The 18,021-nt window shown below is 42.2% G+C and overlaps 2 protein-coding genes and 1 pseudogene across 4 annotated transcripts in view; all 3 read left to right on the forward strand.

Annotated features, from left to right (window-relative positions):
- LOC119503782 overlaps window positions 1-18,021 on the forward strand; it is a 119,123-nt pseudogene that overhangs the window by 67,072 nt on the left and 34,030 nt on the right.
- Window positions 1-18,021, forward strand: part of LOC119503861 (zinc finger protein 2 homolog) — a 41,615-nt gene that overhangs the window by 19,530 nt on the left and 4,064 nt on the right. The window contains 2 exon segments of the mRNA XM_037795881.1: window positions 11,892-12,137; window positions 13,004-13,804. Coding sequence (XP_037651809.1) covers window positions 11,945-12,137; window positions 13,004-13,804 — 994 coding nt within the window. The 5' untranslated portion in view covers window positions 11,892-11,944.
- LOC119503728 (gastrula zinc finger protein xFG20-1-like) lies at window positions 4,426-10,950 on the forward strand. Of its 3 annotated transcripts, none has more exons than XM_037795645.1 (3): window positions 4,426-6,241; window positions 7,173-7,601; window positions 9,475-10,950. In XM_037795645.1, the coding sequence occupies exons 1-3, from the start codon at window positions 4,567-4,569 to the stop codon at window positions 10,761-10,763; spliced, it is 3,393 nt and encodes a 1,130-aa protein (XP_037651573.1). In that variant the 5' UTR covers window positions 4,426-4,566; the 3' UTR covers window positions 10,764-10,950. The 3 variants fall into 3 exon arrangements, with proteins under 3 accessions (XP_037651573.1, XP_037651572.1, XP_037651575.1); XM_037795644.1 differs by having other exon boundaries at window positions 4,426-6,139; window positions 7,173-8,174; XM_037795647.1 differs by lacking the exon at window positions 7,173-7,601.

Here is an 18,021-nt window from a genome sequence, read left to right on the forward strand (position 1 = left end):
AGAAACCCTCACAGGTACTGCATTTAGCATAAAAAAATATGCTCAAATCATAACATGGCAAACTGCAGCCCAACAGGCAACAACAGCTGTCAGTGTGCTGACTTGACTTTGACTTGCCCCAAACTGCATGTGATTATCATAAAGTGGGCATGTCTGTTAAGGGGAGACTCGTGGGTACCCATAGAACCCATTTACATTCACATATCTGGAGGTCAGAGGTCAAGGGACCCCTTTGAATATGGCCATGCCAGTTTTTCCTCAACCAAATTTAGCCTAACCCTGGAGTGTTATTTAACCTCCGTTGTGACAAGCTAGTATAACATGGTTGTTACTAATGGATTCTTCTAGGGTTTTCTAGGGTTCATATGATACCAGTATCTTCACTCTAAAACTGAAAGATTGATTGCTTTAATGCTGTTACAACCCGGAGTTGGTGTAGGGGTAAAGGAAGTAACATATTGACGGTGTTATCAGGCAATCACTTGTTTATTTGTCGTGATTGAAATTAAAGCAAAATAAAGCACACAATAGTTTAAATTATAATAACCACAAACAAGGGATTCGGGTGGCCGAAAAGGAGAAAACAAAAGGCACACACCCTAGCCCTGAATAATCTCTAACAAACAGACACCAAACCACTGCGCTACTTATAAAGAAATATAAACAAACGTACCTCACACTATTTAACATAATCTATCTAAAGTCCACTGACTCCAGTTGGACTCATACACAATATTCTAGTTAACACACCACAATAGCGAGGCACGGGGAACAGATCAGTCGTAATCACTGCCCGCCATAGCTTGGTCACAGCTGGCTTTTAAATCTTTACACGCGGCACCGCCGGCTTGTGATTGGATAATCAGCGGTGACGTATCAGAGGCAGGACCACAAACGGCGGGAAACTGAGGGCATCCACCTGAAGGCGATCCGGAGGCGTGGCCCTGAAGGGGATCCGGAGGGACAGCAGAGCGCACCAAAAGAAAAGCGCGAAAAGGAGAGCGCAGCACAATAATATAAACAACCATAACGAACGGTCACTCTGAGACCGTAACAAATGCGTTAAATAAATTAGTGGCGTTAAAACAAATTTGACAGCCCAAGCCACAACATTAATGACAATTTAACAGGACGTTCCAGGTTGTGGTTGAAAGCTCCACAAACAACTTATTTGGACCTTGTGTGGGAAATGTTTTTAAGCTTTTGTTTCCAAGTTGAAGAATGAACCTTCTTTAGAAATAGCTCTATGCATCGCCAGTAAGTGTATAGCAATTACATGGAAGTCTGATGTTCATCTCCTCATATCTAGATGGCTTTTGGAAATGAACAGCTGCGTTCCACTTGTAAAGATCACACATACCCTCAGAAATGACTACAACACCTTTCTGAAGATTTGGCAACCCTATTTAACCTATATGGACTCCTTACCAACACCTATATCGGATTTGATATAGCGAAATTATCAGACTCGATACATCATTAGTCATCTGAACAAGTCAGAACACTGCATCTCGTTATTTGATTTTTTTATTTGTGTATTTAATTTGTTTTTTCTTCATCCTTTTTAATTTAATTGATAGTTAACTAGCCTACTCCTTTTGAGTATGGTTATTTTTCAGTTTGTATGTGGGTGGGATAGGGAGGGAATTTAGAGCCATGTTTGTGTGAGCTTGTTTGTGTTTTGTATGTTTTGTATATTTGGTTAACTAAACAATTAGAAAATTAAATATTAAAAAAAGGATGAACCTTCAAGCTCAATGAATGTCTTTCTTTAAAAAGTGTATTTTAATCATTTATCTTCCTGCGTGTGTTTTTCTGAGGAAGCCTGTAATTTCTGTAACACCTCTGGACTTTTATTTTGAAGGTGCCCCGGAAGCGGTATTCTTTACTGAGGCTAACTTCACACTATTTGATCAAGATGGCGTCCAGCAGCAACATGTAACGTTTTGTTAGCAGAGTCTCTTTGTTGTCCAACAGTTCTGATCCATCAGAGCCTCTGTGTGTCTGGATCAACCTGTCTGAATGGACTTTGTGCTCTTCAGCTTTTATTCTGAAGGTCTGACCTCTGACTCATCTCCCGGTAGCCTACAAAGCTACTGAAGTTAGCTTAGCATGCTAGCTGGTTAGCAACACAGCTGCTAGTCAGAGTGACCGTTTGATGGAGAGCAAACTGTGTTGTCAACCCTCAGCTTCAGTCACACAGAGCAGGTTGGTTCTCTTTACTTCTTCTCTCTCTGGTTACTGACATGTGGGTGAACTGTGAGGGCTTGAACAAATTGTGTGTGTATAATATATAGTGTGAGTTGGGTTATGTTGACTGGTCTGGTGGATGTGGGTCAGTCTGAGTCAGTGGATTGGGAAGTCTGGAGTGAAAAGGGCTATTTGTTATGTAGGCTACTTGCTTCTTGTAGGATGTATGTATTTGCAATAACTATTTTTTTTTTTTTTTTTTATTTATTTGCACATATTTAAAACTTCACAAAATCCAGTCAATGAAAAAAAAAAACAAGAAATGTGTCAGGAGAGGTCAAGAAGCCACAGGCTTATACAAAGGACCTCCCCCCACAACCCCAGGAGAGAAAAAACAATAACAAAAAAGGAAGAAAAATCTAAACTAACATCATTTTAAAAATACAACAACAAAAAGTACACAAAAAATGTAGAGATTGAAACTGTAGTAATGTTGCTGGTATGATGTCAATATGTCAAAAGATCATCACTGTCAAAATGTTCATGTGCAGAAACCAAACAGTGGAAAACAATCCAATAAAAACAATGAAATACATACAAAAAACAGTACTGAAGAAAATAAATGATATCTAAACATATCAAAAGATATGTAGAATAACTGGGACAACGGAGTGTAACAGACTGCTTCCATTTTTTTGCGATTATCTGTTTGTCAGGAGCTTGTCTTGTCTTGTCTGTGTTTCAGTCTTGTGTTTATTCTGTAATATGTTATTCTGTGTGTTTGTCTTGTCTAGGGATGCTCGTTTTGAAAAAAAATCTTCACCGATAACCGATCCTCGTTTACCGATTATTAACCGCTAACCGACAAGATTTGTGCCTCCCGCCAGCTGCAGTGTGTGAGCACAACAGACAACTGAGAAACCAGTTCATCCGTCCGGGAGCGTTAAGTTAGCAGCCACTTTCCCCGTAAAAGTCTCAACCGCACATTTAGTTTAGTTTAGCAGGTTGTCCGCTGTGTGTCTGCCCGGCGTAACGACACTCTGTCTGCCCGGATTAACGACAGCGAGTGTCCGATAAACAGTGTGTGTATTTGTGCTACGTTAGCAGCTTCTTGCTCACCACCGCTGCCACACACATACAGTCTTTCAGCACAACTTTAACGAGTGTCTGTGTGTGTGTTCGCTGAGTGTGAGGTTGTTGGTGGCGTTATAGCTGTGAACGTAGGTGTAGCAGTGTGTGTACAGTTTACTTGTCGCTGAATATATGCTACGAAACTATTGCTCCTCCGCTCCGCTCAAGCGAGCCAGAGAGACCTGAGCCGAATTCCTGTATCTTGCAAATCCGGCTCCGCCTCTTAAGACGGGCTGTTAAGGCGGACCAGCTTTTCTCCTTAAAGTGACGAGCCGCTCAGCTTTTTAATAAATTACAAATATTTCTTTTCACCGTTTTAACCGATAGCGTTACTCAGTTAAAATGCTCAATGTCGGTTAACGGTTAAATAGTTAATTATGAACATCCCTAGTCTTCTCCTGTTTATTGTTGCACTGTCACATTGTAAGTGTGTTTGTATTTCTCTGAATACTTCATAACAATGGTGGGTAGTGCCACAGGGCCGGAGTCATTCAGGCAGGATGCTGCAGAATCTTTAGCTACAGGGACGACGTTTTTTTGTAAGCAGGTGGGATCGTTCTCCTGTGAAGGTGATGTCAAATAACATGTGGCGTGTAAATCTGTTCTGAGGGCTGTTTGGTTCAAATCACCAGCTCCAACCGTCCAGTTGTTTTGACATGTGACTACTGATGACCTCATTAATGCTGGCGCATTGTATCTTTACAGTTTGTGTCGGACTGTCAATCTGTTTGGTCACTGTGCACAGGGAGCGTAAGAAGGAATAATGGCAACAAAAAAAAAATTTACAGGCGACTATTTGTTCAACTGTTTTACCGAAAGTTAAAAAGCAGGACTAAATTATTGTGATGTTGCTGAGTGAACACTGTGAAGCTGTTTGATATTCGGTGATCTCTAGAAGTTCAATAAGGAGTTTTTGAGCTGTGATGATGTGAATGAACAATACTCTGTAACGTCTCTGTGTGTGTTTACTGTTTTCCTGCAGATGTCCAGCAGATGTTGGTGGTTAAAGAAAAGGTTCCTCCTGAGCAGCAGGAGTGGAGCTCCAGTCTGGACCAGGAGGAACCAGAGCCCCGACATATTAAAGAGGAACAGGAGGAACTCTGGACCAGTCAGGAGGGAGAGCAGCTTCAAGGGCTGAAGGAGGCTGATATCAAGTTCCCATTCACTCCTGTCTCTGTGAAGAGTGAAGAAGATGCTGAAGAGAAACCTCAGTCCTCACATCTACATCAAAGACAAACTGAAGAGATGGAAACAGAAGCTGATGGAGAGGACTCTGGAGGACCAGAACCAGCCAGGAACTCAGATTCAGATACACATTTACAACCAGATACTGATGATAAGACCAGAGACTCTTCTGAACCTGAGACTGAAAACAGTGATGACTGGAAGGAGATCAGAGAACCTCAGTCAGATTTAAACTCTTTGAAAAATGATGAAGTTATTGTCAGTGATTTGAGATGTAGTACTGGAGAGAAACTATTTAGCTGCTGTGAGTTTGGGAAAACATTTGGCAACAGTGGAAATCTGAAGATACACGAGAGAACTCACACAGGAGAAAAACCTTTCAACTGCTCAGTTTGTAAGAAATCTTTTACACAGCTTGGAAGTTTACAGAAACACATGAGAGTCTCTGTGTGTGTTAACTGTTTTCCTGCAGACGTCCAGCAGGTGTTGCTGGTTAAAGAAGAGGTTCCCCCTGAGCAGCAGGAGTGGAGCTCCAGTCTGGACCCGGAGGACCCAGAGCCCCGACATATTAAAGAGGAACAGGAGGAACTCTGGACCAGTCAGGAGGGAGAGCAGCTTCAAGGGCTGGAGGAGGCTGATATCACCAAGTTCACATTCACTCCTGTCCCTGTGAAGAGTGAAGAAGATGATGAAGAGAAACCTCAGTCCTCACAGCTTCATGAAAGACAAACTGAACAGATGGAAACAGAAGCTGATGGAGAGGACTGTGGAGGACCAGAACCAGCCAGGAACTCAGATCCAGATACACTTTTACAACCAGATACTGATGACAAGACTGGACACTCTTCTGAACCTGAGACTGAATACAGCAATGACTGGAAGGAGATCAGACCATGTAGTACTGTTGAGAAACCCTTTAGCTGCTCTGAGTGTGGGAAAAGATTTGGCCACAGTGGTAATCTGAAGAGACACATAAGCTCCCATACAGGAGAGAAACCTTTCAGTTGCTCAGTTTGTACGAAATCTTATAGACTGCGTGGAGATTTACAGATACACATGAGAACTCACACAGGAGAGAAACTTTTCCGCTGCTCAGTTTGTAAGAAATCTTTTACGAAGAGAGAAAATTTTCAGAAACACATGAGAATCCATACAGGAGAAAGACCTTTCAGCTGCTCAGTTTGCGAGAAATGTTTTAGACAGCGTGGAAATTTACAGAAACACATGAGAATCCACACAGGAGAGAAACCTTTCAGCTGCTCAGTTTGTAAGAAATCTTTTACGCATGGAGGATCTTTACAGGAACACATGAGAATCCACACAGGAGAGAAACCTTTCAGCTGCTCAGTTTGTAAGAAATGTTTTTCAAAGAGTGGAAATCTACAGACACACATGCGCATTCACACAGGAGAGAAACGATTCAGTTGCAGTGTTTGCAACAAAAGATATGCTAGTCATCGACAGGTCAAAACACATAAATGTGTTGGTCGTCGGTCTTCACAGCTTCATCAAACTCAAACTGAGGAGCACAGAGAGGCAGAGCCTCCAGCCAGCAGCTCAACTGAACAGATGGAAACAGAAGCTGATGGAGAGGACTGTGGAGGACCAGAACCAGACAGGAACTCAGATCCAGATACACATTTTCAACCAGATACTGATGACAAGACTGGAGATTCTTCTGAACCTGAGACTGATGACAGTGATGATCGGAAGGGGAGCAGACCATGTAGTACTGGTGAGAAATCCTTTAACTGCTCTGACTGTGGGAAAAGATTTTGCCACAGTGTTAATCTGAAGACACATAAGATCCCACACAGGACAGAAACCTTTCAGCTGCTCAGTTTGTACGAAATCTTTTGCACAGTGTGAACATTTACAGACACATGCGCATCTATACAGGAGAGAAACGATTCAGTTGTAGTGTTTGTAACAGAAGATTTGCCCGGCATCTACAGGTCAAAACTTTTCTAATGCTAACTTAGCCTTAGCTTGTGGGGGAATGTATACTGCCATGATTGTTATTGATGTGAATTCCCTTGGTAGAAAGAACGGTCTGCATGTTACCATTAGGAGCTCCAAATCCGGGCAGCAATGTTTATCCACCATGTCCGCGGCTGTGCACCAACTTTGGTTTATATATACACACACACAGTCCTCCTCCTCTGCTCTTCCAGGAGTCCCTTGTTCGGTCCGCTCTGTAAACAGAGCAGCTGGTTAGTTCGATAGCAGCGTCTGGGACGTTGTGTTTCAGCCAGGTCTCTGTGATGATTGTCACACAGTGAGGCATAGTTCTCTCTCGGATCTCATTGATCTTGTTGGTGAGAGACCTGGAGTTGGGGAGGAACAGACTCTGAAGCGCTGGTCTGTACGGGTTAGCCTTCAGCCTAGCATGTAGCCAAGCTCACTCACACCGCTTCTGTTTTCTCTCCCTCCGCCGCCTGCTCCACTTCACTGGTGGGATAGCGAGTCTGACGTGCTCCGGGCTTAGTAGAATCTCCGGGGGGGATGAAAGTTGTGTCCAATCTGAGAGCTGTGTGGTGTCATGAAAAATAGCTGGGATCTTGGGATGCTAATTTAGATTTTTCTTTTTTTTAACCGGTAGCCGAACCTCGTTCACACAAAACAATTCTGTAACGTATCTGTGTGTGTTTACTGTTTTCCTGCAGACGTCCAGCAGCTGTTGGTGGTTAAAGAAGAGGTTCCCCCTGAGCAGCCGGAGTGGAGCTCCAGTCTGGACCAGGAGCACCCAGAGCCCCCACACATTAAAGAGGAACAGGAGGAACTCTGGATCAGTCAGGAGGGAGAGCAGCTTCAAGGGCTGGAGGAGGCTGATATCAAGTTCCCATTCTCTCCTGTCCCTGTAAAGAGTGAAGAAGATAATGAAGAGGAACCTCAGTTCTCACAGCTTCATGAAATACAAACTGAACACACGGAAACAGAAGCTTACGGAGAAGACTATGAAGGATCAGAACCAGTCAGGAACTCAGATCCAGATACACATTTTCAACCAGATACTGATGACAAGACTGGAGACTCTTCTGAACCTGAGACTGATGACAATGATTATGGGATGGGGAGCAGACCATGTAGTACTGGTGAGAAACCCTTTAGCTGCTCTGACTGTGGGAAAAGATTTGGCCACAGTGGTAATCTGAAGAGACACATAAGATCCCACACAGGAGAGAAACCTTTCAGCTGCTCAGTTTGTACGAAATCTTTTACACAGAGTGACACTTTACAGACACACATGAGAATCCACACAGGAGAAAAACCTTTCAGCTGCTCATTTTGTAAGAAATCTTTTACACAGAGAGGAACTTTACAGACACACATGCGCATCCACACAGGAGAGAAACGATTCAGTTGCAGTGTTTGTAACAAAAGATTTGCTAGGCTTCGACAGGTCAAAACACATAGATGTGTTGGTCGTCGGTCTTCACAGCTTCGTCAAACTCAAACTGAGGAGCACAGAGAGGCAGAGCCTCCAGTCAGCAGCTCAGTTGAACAGATGGAAACAGAAGCTGATGGAGAGGACTATGGAGGACCAGAACCAGCCAGGAACTCAGATCCAGATACGCATTTACAACCAGATACTGATGACAAGACTGGAGACTGTTCTGAGACTGATGACAGTGATGATCGGAAGGGGAGCAGACCATGTAGTACTGGTGAGAAATCCTTTAGCTGCTCTGACTGTGGGAAAAGATTTGGCTACAGTGTTAATCTGAAGACACATAAGATCCCACACAGGACAGAAACCTTTCAGCTGCTCAGTTTGTACGAAATCTTTGCTCAGTGTGAAAATTTATAGACACATGCGCATCCACACAGGAGAGAAACGATTCAGTTGTACAGTTTGTAACAAACGATTTGCCCGGCTTCTACAGGTCAAAACCTTTCTAATGCTAACTTAGCCGTAGCTTGTGGGGGAATGTATACTGCCATGATTGTTATTGATGTGAATTCCCTTGGTGGAAAGAACGGTCTGCATCTTACCATTAGGAGTTCCAAATCTGGGCACAATGTTTATCCACCATGTCCGTGGCTGTGCACCAAATGTTGTTTATATACACACACACAATCCTCCTCCTCTGCTCTTCCAGGAGTCCCTTGTTTGGTCCGCTCTGTAAACAGAGCAGCTGGTTTGTTCGATAGCAGCGTCTGGGTCGTTGTGTTTCGGCCAGGTCTCTGTGATGATTGTCACACAGTGAGGCATAGTTCTCTCTCGGATCTCATCCATCTTGTTGGTGAGAGACCTGGACCCGGCGAGGAACAGACTCTGAAGCGCTGGTCTGTACGGGTTAGCCTTCAGCCTAGCATGTAGCCCAGCTCACTCACACCGCTTCTGTTTTCTCTCCCTCCGCCGCCTGCTCCACTTCACTGGTGGGATAGCGAGTCTGACGTGCTACGGGCTGAGTAGAATCTCCGGGGGGATGAAAGTTGTGTCCAATCTGAGAGCTGTGTGGTGTCATGAAAAATAGCTGGGATCTAGGGATGCTAATTTTGAATTTTTTTTAAAAACCTGATAGCCGACCCTCATTTACCGATATTATTAACCGATAACCGACAAAGATTAGTGCGTTGCATGCAGGTAGTGCCACAGGGCCAAAGTCATTCAGGCCGGACGCTGACGATTCTTTAGTTAAAGGGACGATGGTTATTTGGAAACAGGGGGGCTCGTTCTCCTGTGAAGGTGATGTCAAATAACTTGTCATGTAAATCTGTTCTGAAGGCTGTTTGGTTCAAATCACCAGCTCCAACCGTCTGGTTGTTTTGACATGCGACTACTGATGACCTCATTACTGCTGGCGCATTTTATCTTTACCGTTTGTGTCTGTTTGTCAGGCTGTTTGGTCACTGTGCACAGAGAGTGTAAGAAGGAACAATTGCAGAAAAAACTGTGTATGTTCAACTCTTTCACAAAAAAATTCTGTAACGTCTCTGTGTGTGTTTACTGTTTTCCTGCAGATGTCCAGCAGCTGTTGGTGGTTAAACAAGAGGTTCCCCCTGAGCAGCAGGAGTGGAGCTCCAGTCTGGACCAGGAGGACCCAGAGCCCCCACACATTAAAGAGGAACCGGAGGAACTCTGGACCAGTCAGGAGGGAGAGCAGCTCCAAGGGCTGGAGGAGGCTGATATTGAGTTCCCATTCACTCCTGTCCATGTAAAGAGTGAAGATGATGAAGAGAAACCTCAGTCCTCACAGCTTCATCAAAGACAAACTGAACAGATGGAAACAGAAGCTGATGGAGAGGACTGTGGAGGACCAGAACCAGCCAGGAACTCCGATACCCATTTACAACCAGATACTGATGACAAGACTGGAGACTCTTCTAAACCTGAGACTGAATACATTGATGACTGGAAGGAGACCAGACCACGTAGTACTGGTGAGAAACCTTTTAGTTGCTCTGAGTGTGGGAAAAGATTTGGCCACAGTTGTAATCTGAAGAGACACATAACATCACATACAGGAGAGAAACCTTTCAGCTGCTCAGTTTGTAAGAAACCTTTTAGACTGCGTGAAGATTTACAGAAACACATGAGAACTCACACAGGAGAGAAACCTTTCAGCTGCTCAGTTTGTAAGAAATCTTTTACGAAGAGAGAAAATTTACAGATACACATGAGAATCCACACAGGAGAAAGACCTTTCAGCTGCTCACTTTGCAAGAAATCTTTTAGACAGCGTGGAGATTTACAGAAACACATGAAAATCCACACAGGAGAGAAACCTTTCAGCTGCTCAGTTTGTAAGAAGTCGTTTACGCATAGAGGAACTTTACAGGAACACACAAGAATCCACACAGGAGAGAAACCTTTCTGCTGCTCAGTGTGTACGAAATATTTTACAAAGAGAGGAAATCTTCAGACACACATGCGCATCCACACAGGAGAGAAACGATTCAGTTGCAGTGTTTGTAACAAAAGATTTGCTAGTCATCGACAGGTCAAAACACATAAATGTGTTGGTCGTCAGTCTTCACAGCTTCATCAAACTCAAACTGAGGAGAACAGAGAGGCAGAGCCTCCAGTCATCAGCTCAATTCAACAGATGGAAACAGAAGCTGATGGAGAGGACTGTGGAGGACCAGAACCAGCCAGGAACTCAGATCCAGATACACATTTACAACTAGATACTGATGACAAGACTGAAGACTGTTCTGAACCTGAGACTGATGACAATGACAACATTGATTTTTGGAAAGAGAGCAGTGGACATCTGTCAGGTTTAAATACTCAAAAAACACAAGAATGAGATTGTCAATAAGAAGTCATTCTTCTTCCTCTGCTGTGAGCAAACAGCATTTAGAGTTGGGCATGTTCTCAGCTTTAGACTTCTCACAGGCTGTATGTAAAGTGTTTTGCTGGTTATTAATAGTTTCATCCATGCAGTTGGCTCAGATTAAACTTGAAAATGAAGGAGGGAGACTTCTGGCCTGATATTTGTTATGAAGGTTTATGATTTTCTTTTATGGTCCTTCAGACAAACCAATTTGGCAGCAACATTAGATTTACACTCCCAGACCCAAACTTATATCTTCTGTTTGAAACTTAAAGTAAAGGGAAACAAACTACCATCATTTGAATTTTGTTCATTATTTTCTTACAGCTCTGAAAATGTAATAACATATTTGTCTTTCTTCAAACTGAGTTGGTTAAATAAGTGAAAAGCAGCGAGTGTTTCCTAAACTGATAGACTTAATAAAGGCAACACAAGAAGTGAAAGAGCTGCTTCATTCATTCCATATATGTTTCCTTTTTTTCTCAAGTCCTTGTAAAGATATCATGCCAAAGTGTGCCACAACACAAATTAGATTTTAACACATCATTTAATGACGTCTGAGCAATAGATTCCCTGAGGACGGCCCAGGTTGTGGTTGAAAGCTTCGGAAGCAACAATTAATTTGCACCATGTGTTGATAAATGTTTAGAAGCTTTTGTTTCTGCATTCAAGAATTAATCTTCAAGCTGTCATATCTTTCAAAGGTTTTTTTTTAACATTTATCTTCCTGCTTGTAATTTTTTGAGTAAACTTTTAATTTCTGTAACAACTTTTATTTTGAAGCTCAGCAACTAATGTGCCCCGGAAGCTGTATTCTTTACTGAGGCTAACTTCACACTATTTGATCAAGATGGCGTCCAGCAGCAACATGTAACGTTTTGTTAGCAGAGTCTCTTTGTTGTCCAACAGTTCTGATCCATCAGAGCCTCTGTGTGTCTGGATCAACCTGTCTGAATGGACTTTGTGCTCTTCAGCTTTTATTCTGAAGGTTTGACCTCTGACTCATCTCCCGGTAGCCTACAAAGCTACTGAAGTTAGCTTAGCATGCTAGCTGGTTAGCAACACAGCTGCTAGTCAGAGTGACCGTTTGATGGAGAGCAAACTGTGTTTCTGACGGAGTCTGATGGAGAGCAAGTTTCTGTCATTGTGGTAAAATGTGTAAAGTCCAGATGCTGAGAGCGTTGGTGAAGCAGCGACTAACTGCGGCTGCTGAAGAGATATGTGGGCTGTTTGAAAGAACGATAGCAGAGTACGAGGAGGAACTCTCTCGATCAAAAGAGGAGAACGAGCGACAACAGAAACTACTGGACGCTGTTTTACACCCTCAGCTTCAGTTACACAGAGCAGGTTGGTTCTCTTTACTTCTTCTCTCTCTGTTCTCTCTCTGGTTCTACCAGAGCAGGTTGGTTCTCTCTCTGGTTCTACCAGAGCAGGTTGGTTCCTTTTCATTGTTTTATTATCACTTTAAACTGCTGGAGGAAGTATCCACATCCTTTACTTAAGTAAAAGTACTAATATCACGCTGATCACAACTCCCATACGCAGTTGTTCTGGAAACAGTTCAATGGCAAATCCACAGCTTTGTTTACCACTGATCATAATAGTATTATATTTGGTGTAGCCAAATTCTTTATTCATAAGGCAAAATGTTTATAGACCCCACCCTTCAGGTGCTACTATAATGAAACTCTATATTAAGTCCCTGAAATGAATGGAAAAAAATAACTATATATCACTAGAAAATGATCTGACCCTATAACTATTATCTATTTTTATTTATTATATATGTATCTAATATACTTATTCTTCTCTCTGTTCTCTCTCTGGTTCTACCAGAGCAGGTTGGTTCTCTTTACTTCTCTCTCTCTGTTTGTACTGACGGTCCTATATGAAGGGAAATAATGAAAATAATAAAACAATGCATTATGGGGGACTCACAATAACCAGCTCCTTATTCTTACTTCTGTTAATAAAAAGGGCACGGTCTTCACACTACCTAGTAAATGTAGTTTTGATTACAGCCTAATGCGCAGTCAGATTCCACCAATTTATCATCCATTAAGTAAATGTAAGTCTGGTTAACGATAATGAATGAACACAGGCTCAGGCTGTGCACAGTCTGCATATACAGTACTACTACTGATGAATCTAGTATCACCATTTCAAATTTGACTTTAACATAAACTCCTGGTTTTCCTCAATCTGTGTTTCAGAGTTTCCTGCAGACGTCCAGCAGCTGTTGCTGAGGAAAGAAGAGGTTCCCCCTGAGCAGCAGGAGTGGAGCTCCAGGCTGGTCCAGGAGGATCCAGAACCCCCACACATTAAAGAGGAACAGGAGGTACTATGGACCAGTCAGGAGGGAGAGCAGCTTCAATGGCTTGAGGAGGCTGATATCAAGTTCCCATTCACTTCTGTCCCTGTGAAGAGTGAAGAAGAGAAACCTCAGTCCTCACAGCTTCATGAAAGACAAACTGAACAGATGGAAACAGAGGCTGATGGAGAGGACTATGGAGGACCAGAACCAGCCAGGAACTCAGATCCAGATGCACATTTACAACCAGCTACTGATGACAAGACTGGAGACTGTTCTGAAACGGAGACTGATGACAGTCATGACTGGAAGGAGACCAGAGAACCTCAGTCAGGTTTAAACTATTTGAAAAATGATGACGTCCCTCTCAGTGATTTGAGAGGTAGTACTGGTGAGAAACCATTTAGTTGCTCTAAGAGTAGGAAAACATTTGGCATCAAGACTTCTCATACAGAAGAGAAATCTTTCAGCTGCTCCTTTTGTAACAAATCTTTTTCACGTTGTGGAAATTTACAGAAACACATAAGAATCCACACAGGAGAGAAACTATTCAACTGCTCAGTGTGTGGCAAAGCTTTTGTTGAAAGAGGAAATCTGAAGGTACACATGAGAACTCATACGGGAGAAAAACCTTTCAGCTGCTCAGTTTGTGAGAGATCCTTTGCGCATAGTGGAAATTTACAGACACACATGAGAACTCATACAGAAGAGAGCAGATTCAGCTGCTCAGCTTGTGGTAAAGCTTTCAGTGAAAGTGGAAATCTGAAGGGACACATTGAATCTCAAACAGGAGAGGAAAGCTGTAGCGTCTGTGACCAAAGAGTCACTTGGCTTAAAGCTAAAACAAATTCTAATAATATAATATTCATCGACTGATCCAAGTTAATGTCTTAACATGTTGTTCAGCTTTGTTTTCAGAATCAAAACATTGATCCAGCTTTATTTGTACCCAGAACACATAAGACCAAAGCGGAATTACGCTACCTAAAAGAAAGGCCCACCTAAAAATATCTAAATCAGTTTAAGTGAACGCTGTATTTAGAATAATAAACATTATAATCATTTTAATGTCCATGCTGGTACGCGTCTCTAAATTGGAGAAAATAATTAATTTGGGTGGGTGGCAGGTAGAGGATTTATGCTTACACAGAGTTTCGGATGACGTCCGAGCCGATCCGTGCACCATTAGTCTGCGCATATCTCTCGCGCAAGATGAGATCCCGTTTTGTTCATAGTCTCAATGAGTGAAAGTAAAAAATCCTCTAAGAAAGACAGAGAATAAGCATATAAATGTTGATTTGAATATAGATAATGTTATTCTTACAAAATGTATTGATATTCAGATTTGGTAAAATGTGTGAGAGACTAGAAAGTGGAAGTTAAAAAGAAATTTAACAGCACAATTTGTCAAAAAACACAAATTTCCTTGGGGACTAGAGTTGTTCCGATACCTATACCAGTATTGGAAATGCGTCAGATACTGCCCAAAATTCGGGATCGGGTATTGGCGAGTACATCAGTCTATGCACCGACCCGATACCATAATTTATTAACCAAGAAAAATTCATCAATTAATACTCATTTTCTGCTGTATTGACACTCGGGTACAGTACCCACTGTGCTTTCTGCTCTCTCTTCTCTCCAACAGTGAGTTGATACGCGGACATCGCTACAGCATAGCTCTGCCTCTTCTCTTTGACTCACTCATGGGGCCTCCTTGTTGTCACTCGTCTCTGCTCCAGTTGAATATAATAATTTGCGGGTTTTGTTATGGTTATTCCACCCTCCCTGAATGTTGTTTTGTGTTTAGTTTGGCAGCGTAATGCTGAAATAACTCTTAACATAGCTGGCATAGCTGCTACAACCATGTGGCAAATAACTAGCACGTAGTCCGTTCGTGATAATATTATCTTACCAAACTATCCATTTTACTTATCATGCTTAACATAGAACCACATGTGTGCTCATTCATACAGGAATACATTTCCTACGCTCTATGGAAATGATCTAATATTACTAGTTTGATCTGCTACTCTTCTGCATCAACACTCCACACTGACCAACTACAGCAACCTCACAGGGTCAAAACTCAAACTCAACACTAGGTGGAGAGGTTGTTTACCAGGAGAGGACTGCACACTGGTGTTAGCTCATGAAAGATGATGTTATGTGCAAGAATAAAACGATTTAATTACTGTTCACGTTGACTACAGTCACTGTGCTGTTCTCTGCTGCTAGCCAAGAAAATTAATGTTGTTGTTATGTCATATTTGTCTTTTGATACAAATGTTATGCATTCAATGCTGTGTCCATTCTTTCCCTGTGGTATCGAAAATGGTATTGAATATTTTTTCAGGGTATCGAAGTTAGAAGTTCCAGCATCGTGACGACACTAACGATAGCAAACAACAGTGCGGTGCTAGCGGAGAGTGTAAAGATAACTGACAAACTGAATAATAAAAGAGAGTTCTATTGCATTCATTCTCTGTATGTATGTATGTTCATGTTTTTACAAAGGGTTTATCTTGAGCTAGGCCAATACAACAAAGATAATCGCCTCAAGACCCATCTTTTCTCCTCTGCTTACTGGTATCGGAATATCTTTATTAAGGATCCTCTCAAATGGCCACCTGTGGGTCCCTGAGACTCAGTACATTGAAAACCTATCAACATCACTGATGAGAATAGCAAGTCCCTCATCTTCCTCCCTTCCTTTCCACTCTCCCTGCAATTCCTGTTCTCCCGCACCATCTGAAAGCGGTCTACAGACATGTTGGAGTCTGGGATGTCCTTGTCTAGCCGTGTCTCACGATATTCTCTCTGACTCCTCGCCAGGGCTGCTAGCTCGTCCATCCTGTTAACCAGCAATCTCACGTTCCCCCATCGTGATGGAAAATATATGACTCGTATCTCATTTTCTTCTCCTAGCATTTCAGTCCTACCCTACATCACCTCTCTTTTGGCATTTCAGGTATGTCCCTTGTCAACAGATCTCTGGTGTAAACGCTCTGCCGACGCTTTACTATTGTGAGACCCGGTTGAGCAAAAGTGTCCCAATGATGAGGAACGTGGTGAAAGATTCCCACAAAATTGTGGGACTAACTACTAAACTAGCTAACTGAAAACACAGCTAAGATAAAAAAGAAAAACAACAAATGAGAATATGTTAACGAAAGAACAAGAAAAGACAGAGACCAACTGCAGCAGGAGTAGATGAGGAGGACCCGGAGCCCCCACACATTAAAGAGGAACAGGAGGATCTCTTGATCAGTCAGGAGGGAGAGCAGCTCTTCATTAATGTATTTTAATCATTCATCTTCCTGCGTGTGTAACTGAAAGAACTTAATAAAGGCAACACAAGAACCGAAAGAGCTGCGTCATTCATTACATATTTTTTTCTTTACTCCTGGAAAAGATATCACACCATATTGTCCCACAACATCAAGTTATGTCATTTAATGACATCTGAGCAATAGATTCCCTGAGGACAGCCCAGTTTCAAGAAACAACAACTTATTTGTTCCTTGTGTTGAGAAATGTTTTAAAGCTCTTTAAATAGTGTATTTTAATCATTTGGGTTTTTATTTTTCTGAGTAGTTTCTGTAACAATTTCTAGACTTTTATTTTGAAGGTGCCCCGGAAGTTGTATTCTTTACTGAGGCTAACTTCACACTATTTGATCAAGATGGCGTCCAGCAGCAACATGTAACGTTTTGTTAGCAGAGTCTCTTTGTTGTCCAACAGTTCTGATCCATCAGAGCCTCTGTGTGTCTGGATCAACCTGTCTGAATGGACTTTGTGCTCTTCAGCTTTTATTCTGAAGGTCTGACCTCTGACTCATCTCCCGGTAGCCTACAAAGCTACTGAAGTTAGCTTAGCATGCTAGCTGGTTAGCAACACAGCTGCTAGTCAGAGTGACCGTTTGATGGAGAGCAAACTGTGTTTCTGACGGAGTCTGATGGAGAGCAAGTTTCTGTCATTGTGGTAAAATGTACGAGAACGAGGAGGAGCGACGACAGAAACACAGAGCAGGTTGGTTCTCTTTACTTCTTCTCTCTGTTCAATGGAAAGAGGTGACGTCAGAAAGAGCATTGCAAATGTTACTCAAGTAAAAGTATGTAGTGACCTGCTCAGACATTTTTGGGTGCAGGTGCTTAAGGGGAAAACAATTGGCACCCCTCTCATAATGATTTATTAAAATAAAGTGTCATACAGTAGTACATATATTTTACTTATTTACATATTTATTTATTACAATACTCATACACCATGCAGATGTTTAATACTCAACAGATGTTGGACACGGCTTTGGACCAGCAGGGTGATTTACATGCAAATTTGTCTTAATCAATTGAAAAAGTGTTGTTTACTTTCAAGATTAATTATGATTTGTGATATGAAAATATTGCCATTTTTCTTCGGCTGTATTTGTCACTCAGCGCTGACCCCCTAACCCTAACATCTCACATGCACACATATTGTGAGCTTCACATTGGCTTATATTTAAAAAAAAAATTCGGGCCTACACTCAAAATGTTCAGGTTTAAGTGTACACTATATGTGCAATATTTTCATTGATTTATCAGACAGCACTTTCAGACGGGGAACTGAACTGGAAGTGAAACTTATCTATGCTCTCTTCAAAGCCACCAGACACCGTTGACAAAAACATTATAGATAAGTTTCACTTTCAGTTCGGTTCCCCGTCTGAAACGGTTATCTGACGGCAAGATAAATGAGTGAAAATATTCCAAATATAGCGTACACATAACTGGATATTGAGCCTTTGTTTTTAGGTGGCTAAAAATCCTTTTGCTGTTGCCCCCGTCCACAGCAGTACATTTCCTTGCTCCCATACTGGTACTCCTGTCTGTTTCTACAAACTGGGGGCGTGCTGCTGACCGCCGTCTAATGTAGGTA

The sequence above is a fragment of the Sebastes umbrosus genome, chromosome 15 (assembly GCF_015220745.1).
Source record: "Sebastes umbrosus isolate fSebUmb1 chromosome 15, fSebUmb1.pri, whole genome shotgun sequence".
Classification (NCBI taxonomy): domain Eukaryota; kingdom Metazoa; phylum Chordata; class Actinopteri; order Perciformes; family Sebastidae; genus Sebastes; species Sebastes umbrosus.